Source organism: Colias philodice, chromosome 12 (genome assembly GCF_061535455.1).
Source record: "Colias philodice isolate Cphi_HAF_F1 chromosome 12, ilColPhil1 Martin Lab GWU primary, whole genome shotgun sequence".
Lineage (NCBI taxonomy): Eukaryota > Metazoa > Arthropoda > Insecta > Lepidoptera > Pieridae > Colias > Colias philodice.
Window position 1 is genome coordinate 9,605,175 of NC_143097.1, and position 25,475 is coordinate 9,630,649.

The 25,475-nt window shown below is 32.5% G+C and overlaps 4 protein-coding genes and 1 long non-coding RNA gene across 8 annotated transcripts in view; 3 read left to right on the top strand and 2 right to left on the bottom strand.

Moving 5' to 3' along the window:
- Window positions 1–25,475, bottom strand: part of Abp1 (Actin binding protein 1) — a 175,582-nt gene that overhangs the window by 58,540 nt on the left and 91,567 nt on the right. The window lies entirely within an intron of this gene.
- On the bottom strand, window positions 447–7,307 carry LOC149484235 (mini-chromosome maintenance complex-binding protein). The gene is made up of 10 exons (XM_089701806.1): window positions 7,030–7,307; window positions 6,729–6,911; window positions 6,362–6,519; window positions 5,865–6,054; window positions 4,674–4,920; window positions 3,916–4,033; window positions 3,431–3,610; window positions 2,437–2,680; window positions 1,706–1,870; window positions 447–706 (listed from the first exon to the last, which is right to left on the bottom strand). The coding sequence occupies exons 1-10, from the start codon at window positions 7,132–7,134 to the stop codon at window positions 494–496; spliced, it is 1,803 nt and encodes a 600-aa protein (XP_089557932.1). The 5' UTR covers window positions 7,135–7,307; the 3' UTR covers window positions 447–493.
- On the top strand, window positions 13,132–14,540 carry snf (U1 small nuclear ribonucleoprotein A snf). The gene is made up of 4 exons (XM_089701729.1): window positions 13,132–13,335; window positions 13,511–13,749; window positions 13,840–14,105; window positions 14,340–14,540. The coding sequence occupies exons 1-4, from the start codon at window positions 13,332–13,334 to the stop codon at window positions 14,497–14,499; spliced, it is 669 nt and encodes a 222-aa protein (XP_089557855.1). The 5' UTR covers window positions 13,132–13,331; the 3' UTR covers window positions 14,500–14,540.
- On the top strand, window positions 15,352–15,976 carry LOC149484237 (uncharacterized). Its single transcript, XR_016316338.1, has 2 exons — window positions 15,352–15,504; window positions 15,677–15,976. It is a non-coding gene; the product is annotated as an uncharacterized LOC149484237 (long non-coding RNA).
- The window catches only part of Ilk (integrin linked kinase), a 51,466-nt gene continuing 42,680 nt past the window's right edge, over window positions 16,690–25,475 (top strand). For 2 of the 4 annotated variants that reach the window (XR_016316410.1, XM_089701824.1), the window contains exons 1-5: window positions 16,693–16,962; window positions 17,840–18,005; window positions 23,733–23,917; window positions 24,720–24,889; window positions 25,270–25,415. Coding sequence is in view for 3 of the 4 variants with exons in the window: in XM_089701824.1 (XP_089557950.1) it covers window positions 16,874–16,962; window positions 17,840–18,005; window positions 23,733–23,917; window positions 24,720–24,889; window positions 25,270–25,415 (756 nt within the window). In the remaining variant the exon portion in view is untranslated. Of the gene's footprint in view, window positions 16,963–17,839; window positions 18,006–23,732; window positions 23,918–24,719; window positions 24,890–25,269; window positions 25,416–25,475 lie in introns of all 4 variants that reach the window. The other 2 variants (XM_089701826.1, XM_089701825.1) reach the window with 2 other exon arrangements.

Sequence of the window (25,475 nt, forward strand, 5' to 3'; positions counted from 1 at the left end):
AATGATTTGATTTTTCTTTGATTGTGCATTTAAACATTCGCGTGAATAGCGATGAGAATAATGAGTATTCGTCTTGTAGTAGTCAGTAGTTCACGACGACACTCGTATTCAAATGTTTAAGAAATAAACTGAACGTAGCGAAATGCGAACCAGAATGTAAACCTTAGGTTTAAACGCACAAGGATCAAATTAAATTGTCTTCTTCAGGATGATGTACTTTTCAGTTTGTTTTCAGTACATAAATAGTGATTAAGCACTGAGACAAAGAAATATATAGATATAAAAACGCTGTGTGTGCGACTCTAATCACAGAAAATTAAGGAATGAATGCTTTTTACTGATATTTTATTTTATTGGCATATGATATTGATATTATATTTTTCTAATAACCAAAACATATTTTCGATGAAATCCATAGACATGAAATGCGATAAAAAAAAACTCCATTTAAAAATAAATACAAAAACATTTATTAAAAAAGCGCTACACATAATTATGACAAAGGCGGAACTCTATTCTTCAATCTTTTTAGTCTTTCTTCCTCCATTTTCTTGGTGATATCCCAGCATTCCTTGTTGAGTGTATCGAAGCCGCGGGACAAACTCACGAGTCGAGCTAAAACTAGAAGCCTGTGTAGATCGTCCGCAGTTATAGGATTATCTGAATCCGATTTACTCCGCATTTCTATGAAATCTTCTTCGACAAACTGAAATATGAATTAAAAATTAATATTTTTGACGTGACAACGTCTTATAATTCGATAGCCCGCTGCACGCACGAAAAAACATGACTCATGCGGCGTTACCTCGCTCTGAGGCGTTCCATGGTTTGAAGTGCGAGCGAGAGCGCAGAACGAGCGACAAAGAAACACAATCGGACGTTGTCACGTTCAACTATCGTCAGTAAACCGACTTTACAGACAACCATTTTTTTTCTAAATATTACTGGTATTTGTGAAATCTAAACATTTTATATGGATAAATAAGATTTAAATGTCATGTTGGGTATTATAATTTATTTCTATTCATTATTTTTATTGCATACAAAGAAGTACAAACTTCACACAAAAGTACATTTGATGCAAAAGGAAAAAAGTAAATGCTTAAATTTAAAGAGATATTTTGTTTGTTATTATTTTTACGGTCACAAAAACTATTTAATACTAGCTTCCGCCCGCGACTCCGTCCGCGCGGATGTCGGTCTTCGCGTGGACCATCCACGCGTTTTGATTAACTCTGACAATGACATCTTATAAATATCTATTGGACCCAAATACGGCTAGGCCTATAATAATACGCAACGTGTGTTCGCGGTTCTACAGAACAACGTCTATGGATAAAACTGAAAAATTAAGATTAATTTTTTTTCTACGTATTTTTCCAGGATAAAAAGTATCCTATTTTACGCCCAGGATAATAAGGTATAATTATACCAAGTTTCATCGAAATCGAACCGTTAGTTTTCACGTGATGTCTTCACATACAGACAGACAGACAGACAGACAAAAAATTTTTTAATCACATATTTGGGTTTGGTATCGATCCAGTAACACCCCCTGCTATTTATTTTTTCAATATTTTCAATGTACAGAATTGACCCTTCTACAGATTTATTATATGTATAGATACTGAAGAGATAAAATCACCCATATTTGAATTATTAACATTATTATGTTAAATTTTGGCATCATTTTATAAAAATATACCTGCAAATCCTCTGTAATGGAGTATTTTATGAGTTTCAAATTAGTTAGATACATTCTAATGGTGTTCATGATTTCCTCTTTAAGGTAATAAGTAGCTGCTTCTACTATGGCGTCGAATATTTCCAACGACGAAGCTTCTGGCCGTAAGGACACGTGATAATCACTCTGAAAATAAAGAAAATTAATCTATACTAATATTATAAAGAGGAAAGGTTTGTAATTATGTATGTATGGTTTTCACGCAAAAACTACTGGACCGATTTTGATGAAATTTGGCACAGACAATCTTTAGACCCTGAGAAAGAACATAGGCTACCTTTTATTGCGAAATATGTACATTAAAACATTATAAATTTAAATTGACATAAACAATACAAAAAAATATTATAATTTTAAATGTATGGTCAACAAATAAAGGATATTATTGAAGTTGAAGAAAAAAATCGATTTATTTGGTATCTAAAAATAAATTAACTTAAAAATTATATCATTTCTAAATTTGTTTCATGAGAAAAGTAATGTTTATGATTTTCTACTGTGGTCTATAGCAAAACGATAACATAACTTTAAGATTGCACTCAAAGTAACAAAAAGACAGTAATTATGAGCACAACTTATGAGCATGTACTACAATAATTACTATTGCTAAGTGCTAACACAAATATGAGTATTACTAGTTGACTTTTTTAGTTAATTTTAAATCACAGAATCTTTATTTTAAAAATACTAACAGGCAACAAACTCTTCCCTTCCGAAAGAACAAGCACAGATATATCAGAATCGAACTCCATTTTGTAATATTTGAAGTCATATTCGACTTTCTGCAACTTTATAAGATTTCCCAAAGCGGAAATATTATGAACTCCTGCGGAATCCAATTGTCCTTGTTGCATTTGTGTCTCATCGAGTACTAAATGTGTGTGTTTGCTTAACTGCAGGACTCCGCTTGTTAGTCTGTTGCAGTCGTAATCTTTTCTGAAATGAATAACCATACACTAAATTATAAATTGTTTGTTACCAACAAAATGACGCTGATTCTTCTCTATTCTTTATGAATGACTAGCTGTGCTCTGCGGTTTCACCCGCATTGCTCCGCCCCTTTTGGTCTTGATAAAATAATAGCCTTCCTCGATAAATGGGCTATCTAACACCAAAAGAATTCTTAAAATAGGACCAGTAGTTTAGTAGACCAGATTAGCGCGTTCAAACAAACAAACTCTTCAGCTTTATAATATTATAGTATAGAATATAGATTATTATTTGCTTTGTCTTTTTTATAACTTCTGTTCATAACATTTCTTTTATTCTTATTTGCATTTATAAGTTTTGTATTCCTTGTAATTTAAATTAAAATATTCTGGTTATAGAACTTACGAATTCACTTTTTCTTAAGTTAATTATTATATAGAGTAGCATTTTGTATGTTGATTATTATCTAGAGTAACATTGCTTTTAAAATAGAAGCTTTTATAAATGTTTTAGCTTGAGTTTGGAAATAGCAAATAAGTTTATATTTATTATAATACTAGCGGTCCGCCCCGGCTTCGCCCGTGGTACCTACATATGAAAAATAGATGTTGGCCGATTCTCAGACTTACCCGATATGCACAGAAAATTTCATGAGAATCGGTCCACCCGTTTCGGAGAAGTATGCAGACTAACATTGTGACACGAGAATTTTATATATAAGATAATATCATAAACCTAAGGAATGTCAATACTTACTTGGGAAGTAAAGCCATGGTGTTCATATTATCCACAGTCAATGGTAGATAGTAGCTTTTTATAACAAATTGTTTGATTATATCATACAACTGTTTGGCATAGTTGGGATATTTCTTTGTCGGCAGATTGGACATGTTTAGACAGAATTGACCAAGAGATAGGGTGTCTTGACGGAGGTATCTGCAAGTTATTACATATATAAATTTTATAAGATAAATATATGATTAGAAACACAGTTAGTGCAAAGAATCACATCAATACATAATTTATATTTATGTTTTCAGTTGTAACATGTTTCTCTTCATAATAAGATTAAAAATTGACATACTACCGCTTTATGCAATTTTATGGATCTAAAATATAATATTGTTGTAGATTAATCGTTTGTTTGATTCACATTTTTATGTAAGAGATCACTTTTATTAATTTGCAATTTTTTTAAAACAAATTATCCGGAATATGGAGGTAAACAAAAACATACTTACACACATGCAATAAGGTGACATATTAAATACTCTGCGGCTAACTGATCTCCCAATAACAATTCTGTTAATGCTTTTAGTAAATGCTCCCTGGCTGAGTTTGCTTCTTTTAAAACATTTTCTGAAAATTTTGGGTGTATTAGAAAAATATTACGTGACTAAACATGGGGGAACTGTTGCCATAGGTTATTTACTTCCATTGAAAATTTCCATGATATTTTCTAATTGATCTTGTAATCTTCAATGTCTGGTCTGTATAATTTAAGTGAAAAATCACTATATTACAATAGTAAATATTTTTATAATAATAATACCTTTATCAACACCATCCAAAACCAAAGGATTACAATGGTCCAACTTCTTGACATACACAGCATGCAATCTCGGCACAAGGCTCGGGGGCGGGTTGCGTGTGATCGTCTCTACTTTTGTTTCCGTAGTTGGTTCGATAAGGGAATTCTTTAAAATTCGCACATGGTGTGCGAATCCATACTAATATTATAAATGCGAAAGTAACTCTGTCTGTCTGTCTGTTACTCAATCACGCCTAAACTACTGAACCAATTTGCATGAAATTTGGTATGGAGATATTTTGATACCCGAGAAAGGACATAGGCTACCTTTTATTGCGAAATATGTGCCACGGGCGAAGCCGGGGCGGACCTCTAGTTTTATTATAATCGGTTAAGTGGTTTAGGAGTCCATTCAGGACAAGCATTGTGACACGAGATTTATATATATTAAGATTTATAACTTTTTACCTTTATCAAAACCATCCAAAACCAATGGATTACAATGGTCCAACTTCTTGACATACACGGCATGCAATCTCGGCACAAGGCTCGGGGGAGGGTTGTGTGTGATCGTCTCTACTTCTGTTTCAATAGTTGGTTCGATAAGGGAATTATTTTCTGGTTGGAACTCTCCGGAAAGTGCCGGATCAACTGATAGGAAACCTACTACTTCTATCATGTCGTTTAGTTTCAGGTTTTCACTGTCATCGTATATCTAGAAAAGAAAGACTACATAAGAAACAGAAATTTTTTTTCAGCAAACTACAATACATTATGTAGAGAACTTATAATAATAATAAATATCTTTATTTGCTCAAATGTGGTTTACAAGTTATTACAATAAGGAGAGTACACATAGAAATCTAAATAACAAGATTCTTATTATCACGTTTAACACAAATTTCAACCTTATTTCTATGAGTTTATGTTCAAAGTTATATCAGCTATTGAAAATTGACAACCTCTGTTAAAAAAGGCGAAAGATTTATACGTTTTGAAAGGAAACCAGAGATTGACAACCTCTGTTGTAGAAAAGCCGAATTTTTGCGTATTGGAGCAAAAATAAACAAAACGTCTCATATGCTTAGGGATGTTATTCTAAAATAAACCGTAAATTCGTGCGTTAGGATACATATTAAAAAGCTTAATTTAATATTTAAGTTAGTTTTCACTAAAATCAAGCTGTCCAATAAAAGGCATAGTTTACTTGTGTGTACTGTTTAGCTATCGGTTTAAATGTGTTGATTTTGGCGACAGCGGTTTTCATACGAATTATGACATTATAGCACTTCTATGTGTCTTGTTATTTAGATTTCTATGAGAGTACAGCACATTCGCCAGTTACACTGGCATGCAAACATAGTTTTTACAGCTCCGCATAATCAGAAAATTTTTTTATATAAACATTAATTATTCTAGTTTAGATCAATTGTCTATAAATTATTATACATGTCAATATTTACATTTATCTCCCAAAAAGTCCCTTACATTATAAAAATTTTTGCTTATTAGCCACATATAAATTTTTGTATATATTTGTATATCAAATAATATTATAATATGCTTATATATATCTAGATACATTTTTAATAAAACGCTTTTGAATTTTGCTTTTGTTCACTTTGATGTTATAATATCAATAAGATTTGTTGCACAAACCTTAATAATACATGACTTGCCAGCAACATCAGGCAAGGGGAAATTCAATAAATGCTCTCTAGAAACAATGTTAGAAGGTTCTGTCACCACCTCTGCGACTCTAGGCTCTTTCTTCCCCTCGCTACCTTCAACTTCCATAGCATCGTCATCACATTCATCATAGCTGCGTTTTAACTTGGTTACGTTGAACCTGAATTTGTTATGTCGTTTTTTATATAAGTATTATATTTATGTAATATTCAATTGTTTTAGGGCCGATTTTTCAATGCTTGGATAAAACTTATTCGTCGAATAATGTATAAAACTACTATTTTAAAAACGTATTATAATTGCCCGTATTTGACAGTTGACATTTTAATATTATTGTGTAATACTTTATTGGACGGATAAGTTTTATCCAAGCATTGAAAAATCGGCCCTTAAAGATATAGTTTTTTTTAGAAATAGCATTTAAATTAGATTTTGAGGTGATTCGAAAATTTAAAAAAATGTTTAACCTCTTTGAAGTATTTGGCTGCTCTTCAAGGTATTTCAAGTGATTTTTATCATTCTCTATGTTTTGAGCCCAGTCATTTAAGCCAGGCAGCGTTACAGCAACCATAGTCTGTCTCTGTGCGCTCTTTAGGTTTTCTGTGTAGTTGATTTTTTCATTTTCCTGTGAATGATAAGAGACAATGAATAAAAGTACCTACTATTGTATTAAATTTTGTTTATATTTTTGAGTGGAGGTGGTTTTAAGCCTGCTAACCCCTTTTAGATGTACAGTTTCATACATAGCCATTTAAACTGACAGACAAGCTAAACAAAACATATCATATGGCTGTGAAAAACTGAAACCTGCCATAATACTCATTAAATTCTCACCAGAATCGACGCTGTGTCTGTGTATTTCCCGGACTTTGTTTTAATTTCGTTTGTAACTGTGTTGAATACCTCAAACTCTTCAAAATAGAACTCTGGGTTGTGCATATCCTGAACCATTCCTCGAAAGCGAGCTAGGCTTCCATCGGAAAGATTGTGAGAAGCATTACAATTAATGAGAGGTATCTACAAAAATAATAAAGGTTAACTGGAGGTCAAAATAGAAGATTGAACCAAATTTTGGTATGCATTTACTTAGAAAATTAAGCGGAATATTGAGTTACAACGTAAATTATGCTATTACCTTGTACCAATTTGGTAAATTTAATAGTTTTTTCTTCCAACTTTCTTCGTTTGCTCTCCACACTTCGGGAGTGACAGTATCAAAATCATAAGCAAAGTCGTGCATTTTTTAATATCTCACTAAATATGACACTCTTTCTAATTTATAAAGATTTAATTGAGACAATAATTTAATTTATCGTCGATTTTACGAATATTTAATTCAATGCAAGTTAAAACTAAAACAGTAAACAATAATGAAAAGCGCGCGCAGCGCGAATATCTAATAGACAACAGAGTACAGACCAAAGAGGCAAACTGCTAAACATCACAGATTATTTAGCGGCAGTACACATGGGGCCAAGGCGTTGGGCCAACGTGTTGGGAAAAAATGAAGGATATCAAGATTCCTGTTCACACATTGGCGTACTGATCATTCTGCATTGGCGCTTCAAGGATGGACGTAGTCCGTAGAAGTTCTTGCAGCCGCGGCAATTTATTTATACAGTGCGTTTAATTATTACGTACATGTGCATCAATAACAATGAATGTACTCTGCCGTCTGCGATGATACCATATTCCAATCTCTATTATCCTTTTTTATTTCTGTATATATATAAAACATTATTATGTTTAGATTTTTTCAAATGTTTAAAATGTGTACATTTTACACTCATTCAAATGTGTTGTCATTGACAACGAATACAATCAATGAGGTCAATGGATTGAGTATTGACCGTGAATAACGACCGACGCTTTATTCACGGTCAATCCCCGACGTACGTCGGCTCAAGGTCGCGGTGCTGGATGTATCCTACTGACGATCGTGCGCGCATCAAGCATGGCTAGGGTTGCCAACTTTTATTTGAAGAAATAGAGTATATCTGATTTTAAAGGAGGTAAATACAGAGTAAATAAATATTTTTAAAAATGTATTTTTTTGTACTTTTTGCAGTAACTAAGAATTTTTCATTATTTTTAAATGAATTATATGAATCCAAACATTCCAAATCTAAATTTATATATTTCAAGAGCTCATTTTTAATTAATTTTTAATGAAGCTCGGTTTCTCTCTTCCCGCCACTTCACATTCATGACCGAAAAGACTCTTTCAGTAAATGCTAAAGTGGCGGGAACAGAGAGTATATAGCTAATCATTTATTTTAAACAAACAAATTCGTCAAGATCAAGAAGCTTATATCTAATACACTGGAGATTGCACTATGACCATTAACTTGTCACAAGAAAATATAACCTTGAATGACGTCAGTGTTGTTTTTTGTCTCTTTCTGTGGGTGACCACACTGGTTTGTATATTCAGGATTTTTCGAAATAAAAAAAACTAAAAATCATGGTCTATAAATAATAACGACATATATTTTTAACAGTATTTATATTATACTGGCTGTCAAGTGTCAACTGTCATTGGCTGTCAACTGTCATTAATCAGAAGAGGTTCGATATATTTTCAAAAAATCTTTAAAAATAGTAATAGTGTGAATCGAGTTAAAAATATTTAATAAACATCATCGTTGAGTCTAAATACGACTGTGAAAATGAAGTCAAGACAAACTACAGCGAATTAAGTGATCAAACGGAATATTAAACTACGAGGTAACGGTGCTTTAAATAAACTTTAAACAACTTTGTGTATGTTACGCTGACAAACTTATTTTGTTTATACTGGAATACAATTTCGATACCGCAAGATATTTTTCACAAATTTACACATACAGAACTAGATTACAACAATTTCATAAAAAGAATTTATATATTTAAATTAACGTTTGACGCTGAGACAAGTAATTGTGACAACTGACAAGTGACATCTGAAGTGAACGACAGATTATCTATGACTCGACCTTGGACTCGACTAATAATTATAAGTGTTGTCATAAAGAAATATTGAAATAAAATCAAATAATTATAAAAATAAATATATATAATTATAAATTAATACCCAAACAGAAAAGATATATATTTATCTATAAAGAACAGATTACAGTCTCTTGAATTCAACACGCACTTTCGATAATTATAACTTTGCTGAAAACGAATACAAATAATAAATGTGTGTGTATATATTACAATAAAATAAAAAGATATTTATACATAATATTTAAATACATACTTACAATGGATACTGAAAATATAACATACAGAAAAAAGAACAAAAGCAGGTCGTTGGAAAATATTAATTCACTACAAAACATGTATGATAGTGAGGAGATGTTATCATTCAGTGACAAATCAGACAATAGTCTAAAATCCTTACCTAACCTAAATGTGGAGTCGGAATTAATACAAAACCTGAAACTTGATATAGAAAACCTGCGTGTGCAACTACTATCAGCTCACACAGAAGTAGAAAACCTAAATCTTGAAAATATAAAACTTAAAAGAGAAGTTGAAAAATATAAAAATAAAATTTCTTTACTTGACAAACTCAGTTTTACAAATACACATACACCTAAAAATTCATCTGAAACTATAAGAAGTAGAACTTCTCTAAAAAAATATACTAAAAGAGTGTCAATTAAAACATTATCAGAAAGTAAGTGCAATAAAACCCTAAGTTACGGAGACGAAGATAACATTAAAAACAACAATAACAATACAACTTCAACACAAATATTAACATCAGAAAGAAAAAATATACCGGAAGGCCATAGCAACAAAGGTGATGACGAAACTGGAAAAAAAGGAATTAACTCTAAAATAACACAACAAAATAATTATCCTAACACAAATAGAAGAGCAAAAATTTTTATATTTGGGGACCAACAAATAATTGGTTTATCAACAAAAATTATAAAATCTAGGGAGGGACAATGGAATGATAATTATAGCGTAGTATCTTTTGTAAAGCCTTATGCACTATCAAATGAAAGCCTTAAAATGTCTAATACAATATATGAAATAAAAGAACATGATATAGTCATTTTGGCCGCTGGTGCCAATGATCGTAATCCATTTGCTCTGTTAACTGAACTCGGATATGCTTTAAAAATTCTAGATCACGTTAAAACTTACGTCTTGCAAGTATCCAGGAATGATTACCTGAACACGACTCTATTAAACAACCACATATCGAGTCTGGTAAAACTTTTTAAAAATTGCTCCTTTATTAGATTAGGGAATGAATGCGGAAATTTAAGGGAATATATACATGAAATGACAAATATAATCAATTTTAATATAGACAGCGAAGATTATAAAAACATTTACTTAAATTTTAAAACAGCGATGCAACTAAGAAAGCCGTGTCACATAAAACCAAATCAAATAAAAACAACTGATAATAATAAAAACAAAATTACGTACTACTTTAAAATAATTAAAAAAAATATGGAACGCAGTGCTTCACCTGAACATTTAACTGATATGAAAGAATCAAATGACCATGAAGACCTGCCAATTAGTAATAATACGGAAAAGCTTTTTCTTAATTTAATAAAACTATGTTTATTTTCGTAAGTATTAACAGATACACACATTATAAAGTTGACTTGGACAGCTTAGACTTGACGAATAGCCGTATTGGAAACTCATGTAATAAGTTTTCATAAAATTATATTGTAATCAACAAAAAATATTATAGTTACCTACTTATAATATTTTTAATTAAAAGTATCAAAACGGGTAAGTCAAATTTACCAAAAAAATCTTCAAAATTGAAAATTGTTATATTTCTGACCCTTCTTCATCGAATATTTTTCTATACACATTGTAAACAACACCTCTTGCTTGTGATCGCAGCCGCTTTTTCGACATGTTCGAAGATTTTTTAGACAAAATCCTAAAAATTATTCATCAACTGCGAAGAAGACAAATAATTTGACAACCAATTTGATAGTTGTCAAATAAAGTTGCCACATGAAAATCTTTTATTTTATAAATATAAATATGCCATCAGATTCTGGTAGACCTATACTTGGAAACGTGGCCTATTGATATGATTTTTTTGTGATAACTTAGTGAGTACATGAGCAAGCAAGAAACGGTTATTTTTGATTTTTATGTACACAGGAAATCCCAATTATCATTACTTTTGGATCAACCTTGTACACATAGACTGGGTTAGAAGCCTTTAAAAATAATGAAAAGATAAAAAAAATCGCAGTCGGATGAAACCCATTAGTAAAGGAGGGGAATATGATGAAAATAAAAGGAAAAATATATTACGGTCAATCCGAGTTCGGGAAGTGGGAGGGGAGAGCTTTTAAGAGAAAAAAATGGTTTCTCCTGATTTCCGACAAAACTACAAGTCCTATAGAAAAAAATTCAATGGCAAAGTTGTAGGTAATTAAAAGTTCTACAACTTTTGTATTCACAATTTTTTCACATAACCTAAAAATTTAGGTGAAAAATTCAAAAAACCAAGTTTTTGGTCTTTTATTTCTATCTACTTCAAAATTTATTTTTTTTCTACGAAATTTGGTGGAAACTTACTTTATTATGTCCCAAATACACTGTAATTTATTTGATTGAAAATATTTATTTTTTCGCCTTATTTTGAATTAATACCAAAAAAACAACCTCATTTTCAATCGTAAAGTCACCCGTCAAAATATCAGCTTTTTTCAAAAACTTGGGGTGCCTTTTATTCATTGAAATCTCTACTTTCATATGGTGTAAAAAAAAATAAACACCACCATAGTAAATGTTCTCTGGAAATGCATACAAACAGTGTGATAATGAGCTTTTACTAAATCAGGCACACTTCTTGAACTCTATAATCTTCTCTTGTATCGGCTTTTCGGTAATATTTCAAAAGAAAAATAATTATCTGTTCTATGTTTAATATTTTACAGCATTTTCAAAAGCAAAATGATGTCGATAAAAACATTTCAGGTAGTTCGATTTTACGAATTTAGATTTGGAATGTTTGGATTCATATAATTCATTTAAAAATAATGAAAAATTCTTAGTTACTGCAAAAAGTACAAAAAAATACATTTTTAAAAATATTTATTTACTCTTTATTTACCTCCTTTAAAATCAGATATACTCTATTTCTTCAAATAAAAGTTGGCAACCCTAGCCATGCTTGATGCGCGCACGATCGTCAGACGTCAGTAGGATACATCCAGCACCGCGGCCTTGAGCCGACGTACGTCGGGGATTGACCGTGAATAAGACGCTTTAAATAAGACGCTTAAAGCGTCTTATTCACGGTCAATCCCCGACGTACGTCGGCTCAAGGCCGCGGTGCTGGATGTATCCTACTGACGATCGTGCGCGCATCAAGCATGGCTAGGGTTGCCAACTTTTATTTGAAGAAATAGAGTATATCTGATTTTAAAGGAGGTAAATAAAGAGTAAATAAATATTTTTAAAAATGTATTTTTTTGTACTTTTTGCAGTAACTAAGAATTTTTCATTATTTTTAAATGAATTATATGAATCCAAACATTCCAAATCTAAATTTATATATTTCAAGAGCTCATTTTTAATTAATTTTTAATGAAGCTCGGTTTCTCTCTTCCCGCCACTTCACATTCATGACCGAAAAGACTCTTTCAGTAAATGCTAAAGTGGCGGGAACAGAGAGTATATAGCTAATCATTTTTTTTTAAACAAACAAATTCGTCAAGATATTTTTTTTTAAATAAATTGCCATTTTTCTGCAGTGGACTTTTGCATAAAATCTGTGTTATTCAACAATTCGCCTTGGAGTTCTTTTAAAATAATAACTTCTGAATATAAACTGTCCATGTGTACAAGGTTGATCCAAAAGTAATGATAATTGGGATTTCCTGTGTACATAAAAATCAAAAATAACCGTTTCTTGCTTGCTCATGTACTCACTAAGTTATCACAAAAAAATCATATCAATAGGCCACGTTTCCAAGTATTTATCAAAGAGGATATAATCACTACGTTTACATTAATTTCTGTTGGCAACACTAATCTGCTGTACGTCCGCGCTATTCACTGTCCATCTGCACGACGTTCGCGGTGGTGGGGGTGCTTGCTGGATGAAAAGTTGGTCGTGCACATCCAGCAAGATAATAATAATAATTATTGACGTACGTCAACGCTATTCACTGTCGTTTTGCGTCGTGCATCGTGTATGACCTTGGCGGGACGTACGTCAAGATGGACCGTAAATAAGACGCTTAACTCTATACTCTATGCAAAAAACATCTTCAGCTTGCGGCTTGGTGATTTTATTTTCAGTTTTGTTTGTAATTTGTATAAAATTTAAACAAAAGTTTGTTATAAAGAAGTAAGATCAACATTGGAACGAAGTATTATCATTTAGTTTCAAGAAATAAGTTCTTAGTCTATCCTACGTGAACTTATCAAACACCGCCAAAAATGAGTAAGTTTACCCTTTTTTCACGAAGAACTCCGGATGATTTTCGAGATTTATGTTTATAGAATGATTTTGATTTTCATATACAAAGGAATTGGTTTATTTCTTCAATTACGTTTCATCCTAGGCTAGAAAATTACAGTTCTATGAATAACCTAACCTAAAACATTTTGTTTTGCAGCGATGGACATTCGGCCCAATCATACTATCTACATAAACAATTTAAATGAAAAAATTAAAAAAGAAGAATTGAAGAAGTCACTATATGCAATATTTTCACAGTTTGGACAGATATTAGATATAGTGGCATTAAAAACTTTGAAAATGAGAGGGCAGGCCTTCGTAATTTTTAAAGAAATTTCCAGTGCTACTGTAGCTTTAAGGAGTATGCAAGGATTCCCGTTCTATGATAAACCTATGGTAAGACCAATTATAGCTATGTTTTCATCTTAAATACAAAAATTATATTTTGTTATGATTTCAATTTATTTGTTAATCGTCCGTTCCCAGAGAATACAGTACTCGAAAACAGACAGCGATGTCATTGCCAAAATCAAGGGTACATTCCAAGAGCGGCCGAAGCGTCCCAAGTTACCCAAAGGCCTGGACGATGGCAAGAAGAAAAAGAAGGATGCAAACAGGAATGCCGTACCTGGCTTTGGGCAACCTGGCTTACTCAATAATGTTAATGTGGAACAGCCACCAAACCAGATTCTCTTCCTCACAAACCTTCCTGATGAAACGTCAGAGATGATGTTGTCTATGTTGTTCAACCAGTAAGTTTGCATTGAAATTTAGCTATTACATTCTAGCTTTTTATAAATATGGTCAATTTAAACACGAACAAAATAAGGTCATTTTGATAAGACTATATTTTAGTTCATATGCTGGATAATTTTAAAAACAGCAAGAAAATTGAACAAAAGTATACAACTATTCATTCTTTTCACTAAGTCACACTGCCAATTTTAAATCCTACATAATATATAAATAACATCTTTTTTTTTCAGATTCCCTGGTTTCAAAGAAGTCCGTCTTGTGCCCAACAGACATGACATTGCATTTGTTGAATTTGCAAATGAAATGCAGTCTGCAGCAGCGAAGGAGGCTTTACAAGGATTCAAGATCACGCCCACACATGCAATGAAGATTACATTCGCTAAGAAATAGTGTATTTTATTTTATATTTAATAAAGAATAATTTAAGTATTTGAGAACTGTTTTGAGCATTGCACTACGCCTTAACAGCTCTCCGGCTGTGACTAGTCATTAAGTTCCTAAATATATCTTTTAATTATCCTTCACCTATCACTCATTAACTAACTACCAATACTACTAATGAATATGATGAGATTGGATTAGAATTTAGATAATAACTAATTGTGAGAAATTTCAAAAAATATCTTAAAAATTATTTGAACATTAGGCGATCTTCACACTGCCCCGCACCACGCTGCATGTTGCGTGACTGCGTGTTTAACGTTACTTGTAAGTATCTCCGTTTGTATAGAAAACACGCACAGTCCAACACACTGAAAATGCAACCACGCGCGTACATGCGGATCACGCGCATATACGCGGAGAAACATGCATCCCCGCGCGTAGGTGCGGGGCGAGACGCAAGGTATGGCACACCGAATCCCGCAGTGCCGCGCGTCGTGATGCTCAGTATTGCACGACCACCACAGAGAACGGCGAATAAATGAGAGCCGCCGTGCGTGAATCTACAAACGCGCGTGAGTGCGCAAAAAACCCGCACGATGATGCAGATCTGCACTCCCGCAGGAACGCGCGTAGGTGCTTCGACACGCAACATGCAGCATGATGCGGGGCAGTGTGAAGATCGCCTTAGTTTGATTGCCTGTATCAACAAACGGGTGGACCGATTTCAATAATTCCTTTTTTATAATATTTCTTGAAGAACAAGGATGGTTTATTTATTTATTACACTTTATTGTAATACAACCATTAAATAACAATAAAAAGAAAATAGAGTTTGGCTAACGAAAGATGAGACTGGCTTTTTATTTCGAAAATTTATATGGCAACACTTATAATTACGTAATTGTCAATAAAACCTGAGTTGTTGATGTGTCAAAGTGAAAATTATTTCCGCGATTTTAGTGATTTCTAATTGAAAACGAGACGAAAACATTGAAAAGCGACTTAAAAAAGGTTCTTTTTACTATGATTAGTAAATTTGAAAAGAAACAAGTTGAAAGAGATGTAGTTTTCAAGGAAAAACAAGAGTGTTTACGTGAAATATCTCAATGCATTGTTAAGTGTGACTTTGATATTTTGATACTATTCATTTTGATTGCATTGTTTAATATTTATTATTTTGCAGGTAATATGGATGATACCAATAGTCCAGTTATAAACTATTCAAGCAACAATAAAAAAAATTGAATGATCTGTTTCGTTCAAAATGTTTAAAGACACAAAATCAGTATCTTGACGAGATTTCTTCTATGACCGGACCATGTTATTCGTGTTGAAGATAGTATAAAAAACGAGATGGAATAACTGCAGAAATGGAAGAGTTCATAATAAGAGTCAGAGATAATGATAGTGATTCTTACTATTCACTCGCGGTTGAATTTTTAGATTTAATATGATTATATTGATTAAACAAACTTTAATTGTATTTTTATTGTGTTTTTTCTTGCTTTCATTCGGTGTTCTTTTTTGTCTATCTGTATCACTTAACTGTACTATATTACATAAAACAATATTATACAGATGAAGAGTTTGTTGTTTTTTTTTGCTCGTAAGAGAAAATAATAAATAAAAGTATTAAAACTATATTTCCAACTATAACCTAGTTTGCCATATGTTGATTTTTTGAATTTGCCGCCTTTTTCCAGTCTCATCTTTCGTTAGCCAGACAATAATTACATATATGGTATTAGAAAGATGTAGTACAATTGGCGGCCTTATCACTAAGCAGCGATCTCTGCCAGGCAAAAAAGCGAAATAGGTGGTTCTTAAGGTCTCCCTAAAAGGTTAACATGTAGGTACCACGGGCGAAGTCGGAGCGGACGGCTAGTAATAAATATAACCAAAGTTTTGCATTCATCAAGATCATTATGTCATGAATTTTTGATAATAAATTTCAAAAAATTTACTCGCAACGCAACCAATAACAATCAGAAAATTACAAAAATAATACGTGTACATAATATGTACTGGCAATTAATTGACTAATTGGGCCACATTATAATCCGACCAGAATAAAAGGTATACAGAGAAGAGTGATAGCGAATACAAATTCTTCAACCGCGGTCTCTATGACAAAAAGAGATGGAAAATAAAACATGACACTTTTATCAGATGGTTGCATTACCACAATGTTATTTTGGGAGATTGCGAAACTGTCAAAGTCAAATCTAATGAATGACTCCATCCGTAGTTATTTTGACTAATTTTTGTTTAAGATTTTACTTTATTTCGTTTACTTAATATTGTTGTGATAACATTCTTATGAAAATACATAAAATAGTGAAGTTTTGTTTGTATTGTCCCAGTTTAAGTGTCCAAAATCATGGAAGATATATTTCAGTGGTGCAGGGAAGGAAATGCTTTGCAGGTGCGAGTTTGGCTGGATGATACTGAACATGATATGAATCAGGGGTAAGTTAACATTATGATAAACCCTTATAAATCAATAAATATTGATATAAATGTCCTTGCTATCCATAAAAGGTCAGAAACGTACGCAAACATCGCCCACAATATTACTCAATCCAAGGTGTGCCACTACTGTTTATTTTTTATTTTACCAAAATTATTTTACTTATAATTATTAGTAAATCTTTATTACACATTACTATTTCACATAAAACCGAGTGTGTAATATTTTATTCATTCAAATAATTGTTTTTCAAAGTATTCCCACCTCTATTAAATAATAATTTATTTTTAAAAAGATTTACTTATGGCTTCAGATAGGCTTAATTAATCAGCAGGTGATAAAAGATTAAAGACATTTTAAGAAAATAATAGTAAATGAAATACTATTGAGTGAATCATTAACAACCAATTTTCCTGGAACTTCTGGAAATATAATGGGATATTTTTCCTCTTACTGTACTTATCTAGCTACTGGCAATTTAAACATAACGATTTAATAATGAACCTATGATTTATAAATATATATTTTATATTTATTATTATTATTACACACATATACATTTTTAGATTTCGAGATTGAAAATTAACAATTGTTTTAGCAATCCATTTAGCCTTGCTCTGCATATAAAGTTAACTATTATATAAAATACTAGCTTCCGCCCACGACTTTGTACGTGCATCCCCGTTTTTCCCCGTTCCCACAAGAATTTCGGGAAATCCTTTCCCTTAGCGGATGCCTACGCCCTAACATCTACCTGCATGCCAAATTTCTGCCCGATACGTCCAGTGGTTTGGGCTGTGCGTTGATAGATCACTATGTCAGTCACCTTTGAGTTATATATATATATATAGATTTAGCATCATTTTTATATTCCAGAGATGACCATGGGTTCAGCCCTTTACACTGGGCCTGCAAAGAGGGTCACATCAAAATTGTTGAGATGCTCATGAAACGAGGAGCAAGGATTAATGTCACCAATATGGGTGATGATACTCCGCTGCACCTGGCCGCTGCACATGGGCATAGGCCTATAGTTCAATTGGTAATTGGTTTGTTAATGAATTAAAATAGTAGATTACTGATTAGAATCACTTAGTTGGTGTTTTCTTTTCGGGGCCTTTTTACAACATCCAATATAATGTATATGCTTAAATTCCTATATATGAAAAAAAAACTAAATAAGTAGTAATTTTATTGTACATATTCATGATTCATCGAATTGTGCTTGTAAACTTGAAAGGCTTTGTCAGATAAATAAATAAATAAATAATATTTATTTATTTATAAATAAATAATATTTATTTATTTATAAATAAATAATATTTATTTATTTATTTGTCAGATAGAACACATATTTCGCAGTTTAGAGCACTACCTAGTTAAACTTTGCGGGAGCGATTTGACTTTTTTAAAAAAATAAAATAAAATTAAAATTAAACTTATTTAATTATTAACTATAACAAGTGGACGATTTGGAGTCACAAATGTTAATGCCAGAATTACATGCAATGATACAATCGATACCTTATTGCGAAATAAATGTTTTTCAATAACTGCAACGCTTATGCTAAATTGCAAGAACTCTCCGGTGGTCTTGCTGAGGCCAGCGGAAGGCTATTGCTCAACCTAATACAGAGGGTTGGGGTGGATGCGTAACTCCTCCCTCCTTAAGTGCGAAATTATCGGTTTGTTCATTTTTAATAACTATCCGATGATTTCGCAGACATGTTACATTTAATATCTTATAACGAAGTAAGTAAAGTAAAAATAGAATTACAAGTACAAAGATTAAAAATAGAGACGTATAGCCTAAAGTAGCACTGAATCTAAAATTTCTTTCACTGTTAACCATTTCACTATCACTGAACACTGATTGCTTTAATATCGTTGACATATATTTAACTTCGTCCAAGTTGATGCCTCGCATATTGAGTACGCGTGTACTGGATAATATTGGAGTTCTATTCACAGGTAATTGCGGCAAAACTATAATTTTTGTTGGTTCTACAGGATCATTCTCAGTGATTACTTGGTGAGGGCGAATCGTTATATTCTGGATCTCGATGCTACATGGTTCGTCGATGGTCATTATGTATGTGCCCACGACAGGATATTTGCTGACATCACCATTGCAAATTTGAGTCAGAGTATTTCTGTATTTTGAGAAAAGTATCCAACTTATAGGTGTGATTCTTTGAATTCTCACATTCTCTATATTGATTAGCTGTTGTTCGCAGTGCATTGGGTTTCCTTCAAATTTAAGCAGTTGTTCTATGCAAGTAGTTTCAGGATATGGCGTTTGATTTTGTTCATCGCATAGGAATTGTTCTCCAGCAGCGAGCGATCGGCACGGTTGTACAATCGGTAAGTATTTCATCCCCTTTGCCAACAGGTAAGGATATTTAGGAAAAATGGAAAAGGTTTTACTATCGGATTCACGGTACATAGGTATAGAGTATAATTTGTAATAGTTATAAGTATAATTATCTGTAATTGGAACCTCCATTATGAACGTAATCTGGTTTTGTTTAATATACGATTTAACATTAATAGTTTCTTCTAGTTTTACTAAATTTGCCTCACTCGCTTTTCAGTTTGAGATATAAGAATTAAATGTTGCAACAGTTCAGTAGAATTAATAATACTTTGATGTAATATGGATACTTTACTAAATGCTAGAGCAGTCTCTATTTCTCCTAATTTTATAAAAATAGAACGAAAATTACTAACAAATAAATTTAAAAGGCTTACAACATAAGTAGTATAAACCCAATGATTATCCTTAGATGCGAATTCCTTAATCATAGATTCTACAATTTTTAAACGCTTATCTAATATATTAGAATTTTGATTTAAGACTTCAGTAGAATTGATAAAACTATCGAGCATTTTAGATATTAAGGTAATTTTATTTCTAATGATAGTCTGATCGTTTTCAAGTTTAGCTGTAAGTTTATCGTATCTAATTGCGTCACTATAGTCTAAATTTCCCGTTATAATTTTAATTAAGGAACCCAGAGGGTTGAGGATACCTCTCTTGACGCGTTTGTGTGGAACTAACTGTTCGTATTTCTGAACCGTTATGTCACGAATATATTCAGCGTGATATTTTGCCACTTGAAAATTGTGTAAGTATGAACTATTCTTATTAATTAAACTATCGAATTCACTGTATTTGCTAATAATAAAATTTAAGTCATCATTAATCTTATCTAAATTTAAAACCTTAATTATAGTCCAATAGTCTGTTTGGAGATATGCTTGCCCTTCTTTCACAGGATAAATTCCCAGGTTATGTTGAAGAAGTTGTAGTTGAAGGGCCAGCGCGGACCTCATCACTATCAGCCAACACCACAACGCGGAAGGCGTTTTACATTTTTAATAGGGACCATAGTCTTCCTTTTACCAATCTCTATCGGTATAACGTTAATTGAACCTTGACCTATAACCTTAGCTTTATGGAATCGCGGCTTATCCTTGCCTTTTCGCTTATTAACGTCTTTCGCAAATATAATTTTTCCTGAAGGGAGACTGATTTGATCTTCACCACCTCTCCTATCCTTTACTTTTTGCTTTTCACGTGAAAGGTCGTGAACTTGCATTTCGTTCTTAAACCACGTATATACTAAAATTTGATTTGGTTTCGTATCTATTGCTTCATGTAATATAGGTATACCGGATGATTCTACTATATTAGCTGAATGAACTGTATCCGATTTTGACGTTACAGATGGTGACCTGACTGGGTAGTCACATGTTCTAGGAGAACTTAGCGCCGATAGAGTTTCAGAGTCGGGAATAGATATCGTTTCACTAGAATCGCGTTCTGATATAGTAATTGTACTAGAGTCGTTACGCGCTCTTGGCCTATTGTCTTTATCGCCTATATTAACAACCATAGATTCGTTTTCATTATCGGAATGCGTAGCGTTAACTCTAATTCTAGATAAAGCGTCCGCGTTAAAATTTTGCTTCCCAGTATTAATCATAAATTTGGAATTAGTTTCAGGAATATAAATGTGTGGAAATTTCAGATTTGGATCGCAATTTGATTCTATGATTTTTTCTTTGTAGAGGCTTTCGTTTGAAAATTTTCTTCATCAGACGGAAGCACATTATCGTCTTGAGTATCGTCAGTGGGTGTATAAATCTCATTCGCGTCGTATTCGTAATTCGTATCGTAAGGATTACAGCCATAGTAATAATTGTCATTATGTAAGTCGGTTTCATTCACTCTAAAACCTGGCTGAGTTATATTTTGTGGTCGAGGGGGTGCCGTCCTCATGGAAACGTCAGTAGACTCAAAGCGGTTATTTTGAGGAGGTCTTTGACCGAAATTCTGTGGCGTCATACCAAAAGTTTCAGGAGGCCTATAACCAAATTGTGGGTTTTGATTAAATGTTGGCCTATAACTAAATTGTGGATTTTGATTTAATGTTGGTCTATAACCAAATTGTGGATTTTGATTTAATGAAGGCCTATACCCGAACTGTGGGTTTTTATTAAACGGTGGCTTATAACCAAATTGTGGATTTTTATTAAACGGTTGTTGGGGTGTGAATTTAAAACCAAATTTTTGAGGTACATTTGGTGTCCCAAAATTAAATCTTTGTTGAGGATTTTGTAAAAATTGGGGCACCGTTGTATTATTATGGGTACGATTGCGCGACTGATATTGTTCGTGAAAATTAACTTCTTCTAACACAATTTCTAGAGCCTGTTCTAATGTATTAGGCGATTTTAGTCTAACAATTCGCACCATGCTTTCGGGCAAATTATACAAGAAAACGTTCAGGGCTGTATGATTATAAATCGCAATTTTCGCGCGTTTAATTTCCGTATCTACCGATAAATTAACCTTCGATATTAGTAACGATCTAATATTCTGTATCCTATTACAAAATTCAAGATAACTTTCCCCGGATTTTATTTTACAGGACTCGAGAGAGATTTTTATGCAATCCTCACTACGAGGATCACCAAAATGTTGTTCCAGCAATTCTTTTAGCGCGGGCCAAGTGTTAATATCTTCGCGCTCGGATAATAACGCGGCGGCATCGCCTATTAATCTACTAGTTATTGCATGTAAAACGTAAATATTCTGCTCTTCATGCCCTCTAAATTTATTAATTATATATTCACATTTTCGAAAGAATAGATTCAAAATTCTTTTGTCTCCACCAAAAAGAGGAATAAGCTTTAACATATCACTCGGAATTGTTATTACATTTACGCTTTGGATTTCGCGTTCCATGTTAAATATGTACAGAGTAATTAAAGTTCTGAAGTCTTTAACCAATTACAATAATTTCGAATTATAAAAATCACACACACAGAAATCAATTAAAAACACGATATAATAAAAATTCTTAAAATATAGCACAAAAAAAAATTATATGTTACCAATTACTATAAAAATTAAAACTTGAAATAGTATAAAATCACATATAAAATATAAAAATTATTAATTGAATTACGATCGATTTTGAGATCAATTAAATCAATTAATATTGATATTTCTTTATGCAAAAATCATTTAATTTTCTTATTTAAAACTTTTAATTAAGTTACACTCTATAGTTAATTAGTCTGTGCAGAGTTTTATGCAAGACAATTCTTAGAATTAAATACGATATTTCTTATGTATAAGTTATAACTAATTACTGATTTAATAGAATTTCATATTAAAACCAGATCCGTTATAATGCGAGACGTTCAATCCCAAAATAACAGTTAAAAAAATAGTTAAAAGTCAAAATTACACTCTCGTGAAAAGGATATAGGAATATATCAGAAAGGATGGCAAAAAGTTTTACTCACCAACCGATCGTCGATCCCATTATTCCTCGTCGTGGTCGTTTAACAAATTTATTATTCGGTTCTTTTAGGATAGCACGGCCTTTATAGCAATGTTCTAGGGCTAATTTTGAAGACCTCTAGACATGCAGACCTTATATGGCTATCCTACCGGCTGCGCCAGTTAAACTTTGCGGGAGCGATTTGACTTTTTTAAAAAAATAAAATAAAATTAAAATTAAACTTATTTAATTATTAACTATAACAAGTGGACGATTTGGAGTCACAAATGTTAATGCCAGAATTACATGCAATGATACAATCGATACCTTATTGCGAAATAAATGTTTTTCAATAACTGCAACGCTTATGCTAAATTGCAAGAACTCTCCGGTGGTCTTGCTGAGGCCAGCGGAAGGCTATTGCTCAACCTAATACAGAGGGTTGGGGTGGATGCGTAACTACCTTGATGCTGCACACTGAATTGTTTTTATTATCATTTTTACTGTGTATTGTTACCTCTCGATGGAACTGCACTTTTATAGTTAAGATTTTTTAATAAAGCACACAATTCACTAGTTACACTTTTATTTACTTTCAATTTGTGCTGTATAACACTGTAACATATGGCAAAAAGAGTGATATAGCTCTAACCTGCTCTAAAGTATGCGTTCTATCTAAAAAAGCTAGAAATTTAATATAACACTAGAAATACTTAGGCTAAAATATAACAACAGTTTTCGTTTTAAACTTCTTTATTGTTACTATAAAATAAAAATGTTGTGTGGTTTTATGAAACCACGGTAAAAGTGAAACTGTTCGAACGGTTCCGAACACTGCTTTATACCTACTCGGCAGCCGACCGTCACGCGACATGCGCTACACAGACCAAAAAGTTTGAGACGATGTAATAAAAGTTTCACTTTAAATATGTATAACAAATTAAACTGAATTTTAAATACCTACATTCCAGCTTTTACAAAACCGTGTGGACGTCAACTTCACAAACGAACACGGCAACTCGCCGCTGCACTATGCCTGTTTCTGGGGCTACAGTGCGATCGCAGAGGATTTGGTGCTTGCTGGGGCACTCGTCTCACTGGCTAATAAGGATGGTGATACACCATTGGATAAGAATAAGGGACAATTGGTGCAGAGGTAAGGTTGTGTGTGAAAGTACTTTAAAAAAAAATTGGTTGTTTGTAAAATAGGTTTACGATCGAAATGTTTACGTGATAACGTCTTATTGGTGGCAGCACTCGAGATGCGACGGGAGATCGGTCCGTCTCTCTCTCGTTATACCTGCGATCGCGCTCGTGAGGTTTTGGTGTGACACAAGTTTCTGAACATGTCACCCGACTAAAACGATTTTAAAAACGTTATCACGTTAAAAATAAGTAAGTGTTTAGAGTATAAAGGCTTTATTATTATCAAAGTGTTTAGAGTAGGAATTAGAGCTGATTAAAGGTCTTGTATTGATTCAAAGCTATTTCTGTTTGTGAATTAAAGCGGCATTATAAACTGACCAAATGATTCTTCATTCGGTCTATATAAAAAAATGTTATAATGACTTTTTTTTTATTCTAAAAGGACGTTGGAATATGTATTCATTCATGTATTATGTTTGTGCTTTAAAAAACATAATAATACATGAATGAATATAATTTTTTTATTAGTTTTTCATTTTACGTAAAGAAAAGAGCGTGTGCGTGCCGGGCACACGTGTCAGAAGCGAAACTTCTTTTCCAAGGTTCAAAGATACCAAAATCGTCGCCTTACACCATCACGTGATGGTATGGCCGTGCCGCGACCTTGAAATTTTACTCTCAACTCGTCTAAAAAAGTTTCAGATCTAAAATACAAAATACATTACTTAATTGAGCTATTGTAACTGAATATGTACCTAAAATATCCAATACTCATTCACAATGATACAAATATCTTAACTCAATTTTTATAGACTCCATGAGCTAGCAGTCAACCAAGGGCAGGACCTAAAGAAGATTCAATTCAAGGATCAATCGTGGCTCGGTCTTAAGACAAGAAGCAGGGACGCAACATTATCTCGTCATAAGGGAATCAATATCAACGAGTTGGCTTTGCACACTCGTATTGCTGTTACGCCATCTGGTGAGACAATTTTTTGCTGTCTGTTCAAAATTTTTGTGGTCATATTTATAAAGTTATTGTTTGCATGTTGCAATTGTAATTTTACATGTACATTCATATAAAATTCGTATTTTTATATCATCAGTGACGCGTCTGCTCGGTTGCTCCTTATACAATAAAAAAAAAACAATCCAATCTTAAATAGAATCAAATTTGTAGCATTTTTGCAGCTTTTTCTGTTGATGTTGTAATTTTTGTTCTTTGAAGTCGACATAATTTTTTTAATAATTGTTTCCAGATTTACGGCATATTTAGGTTTTTTATTTTTATGTCACATAATAATATCTATAGTATTACTTATATTATCTGTGTTAATATAATATAACCTTTTTTTTAATTAGGTGAAACATGGCGCGGTCGTTGGCAGAAGAATGATATAGTAGCGAAAATTGTGGCCGTTCGTGAATGCACGCCAAGAATACAGAGAGATTTCAACGAGGAGTTCCCGAAATTGAGGATTTTCTCACATCCCAACATTTTGCCTGTGGTAAGAAAGAAATATTTAATTTCTATAATTATTGAGTTTGTTAGAAATTGACAAAAAAAT

Excerpts from the sequence above, each read along its gene's own strand:
- LOC149484235 (XM_089701806.1), bottom strand. The coding sequence starts at position 7,134 with ATGCACGACTTTGCTTATGATTTTGATACTGTCACTCCCGAAGTGTGG. Across the intron at positions 6,055-6,361 it reads CAGCCAAATACTTCAAAGAG|GTTCAACGTAACCAAGTTAA; the intron begins GTTAAACATTTT and ends TAACAAATTCAG. Across the intron at positions 4,921-5,864 it reads GCAAGTCATGTATTATTAAG|ATATACGATGACAGTGAAAA; the intron begins GTTTGTGCAACA and ends TTTCTTTTCTAG.
- snf (XM_089701729.1), top strand. Across the intron at positions 13,750-13,839 it reads CGTTCTATGATAAACCTATG|AGAATACAGTACTCGAAAAC; the intron begins GTAAGACCAATT and ends GTCCGTTCCCAG. Across the intron at positions 14,106-14,339 it reads TTGTCTATGTTGTTCAACCA|ATTCCCTGGTTTCAAAGAAG; the intron begins GTAAGTTTGCAT and ends TTTTTTTTTCAG.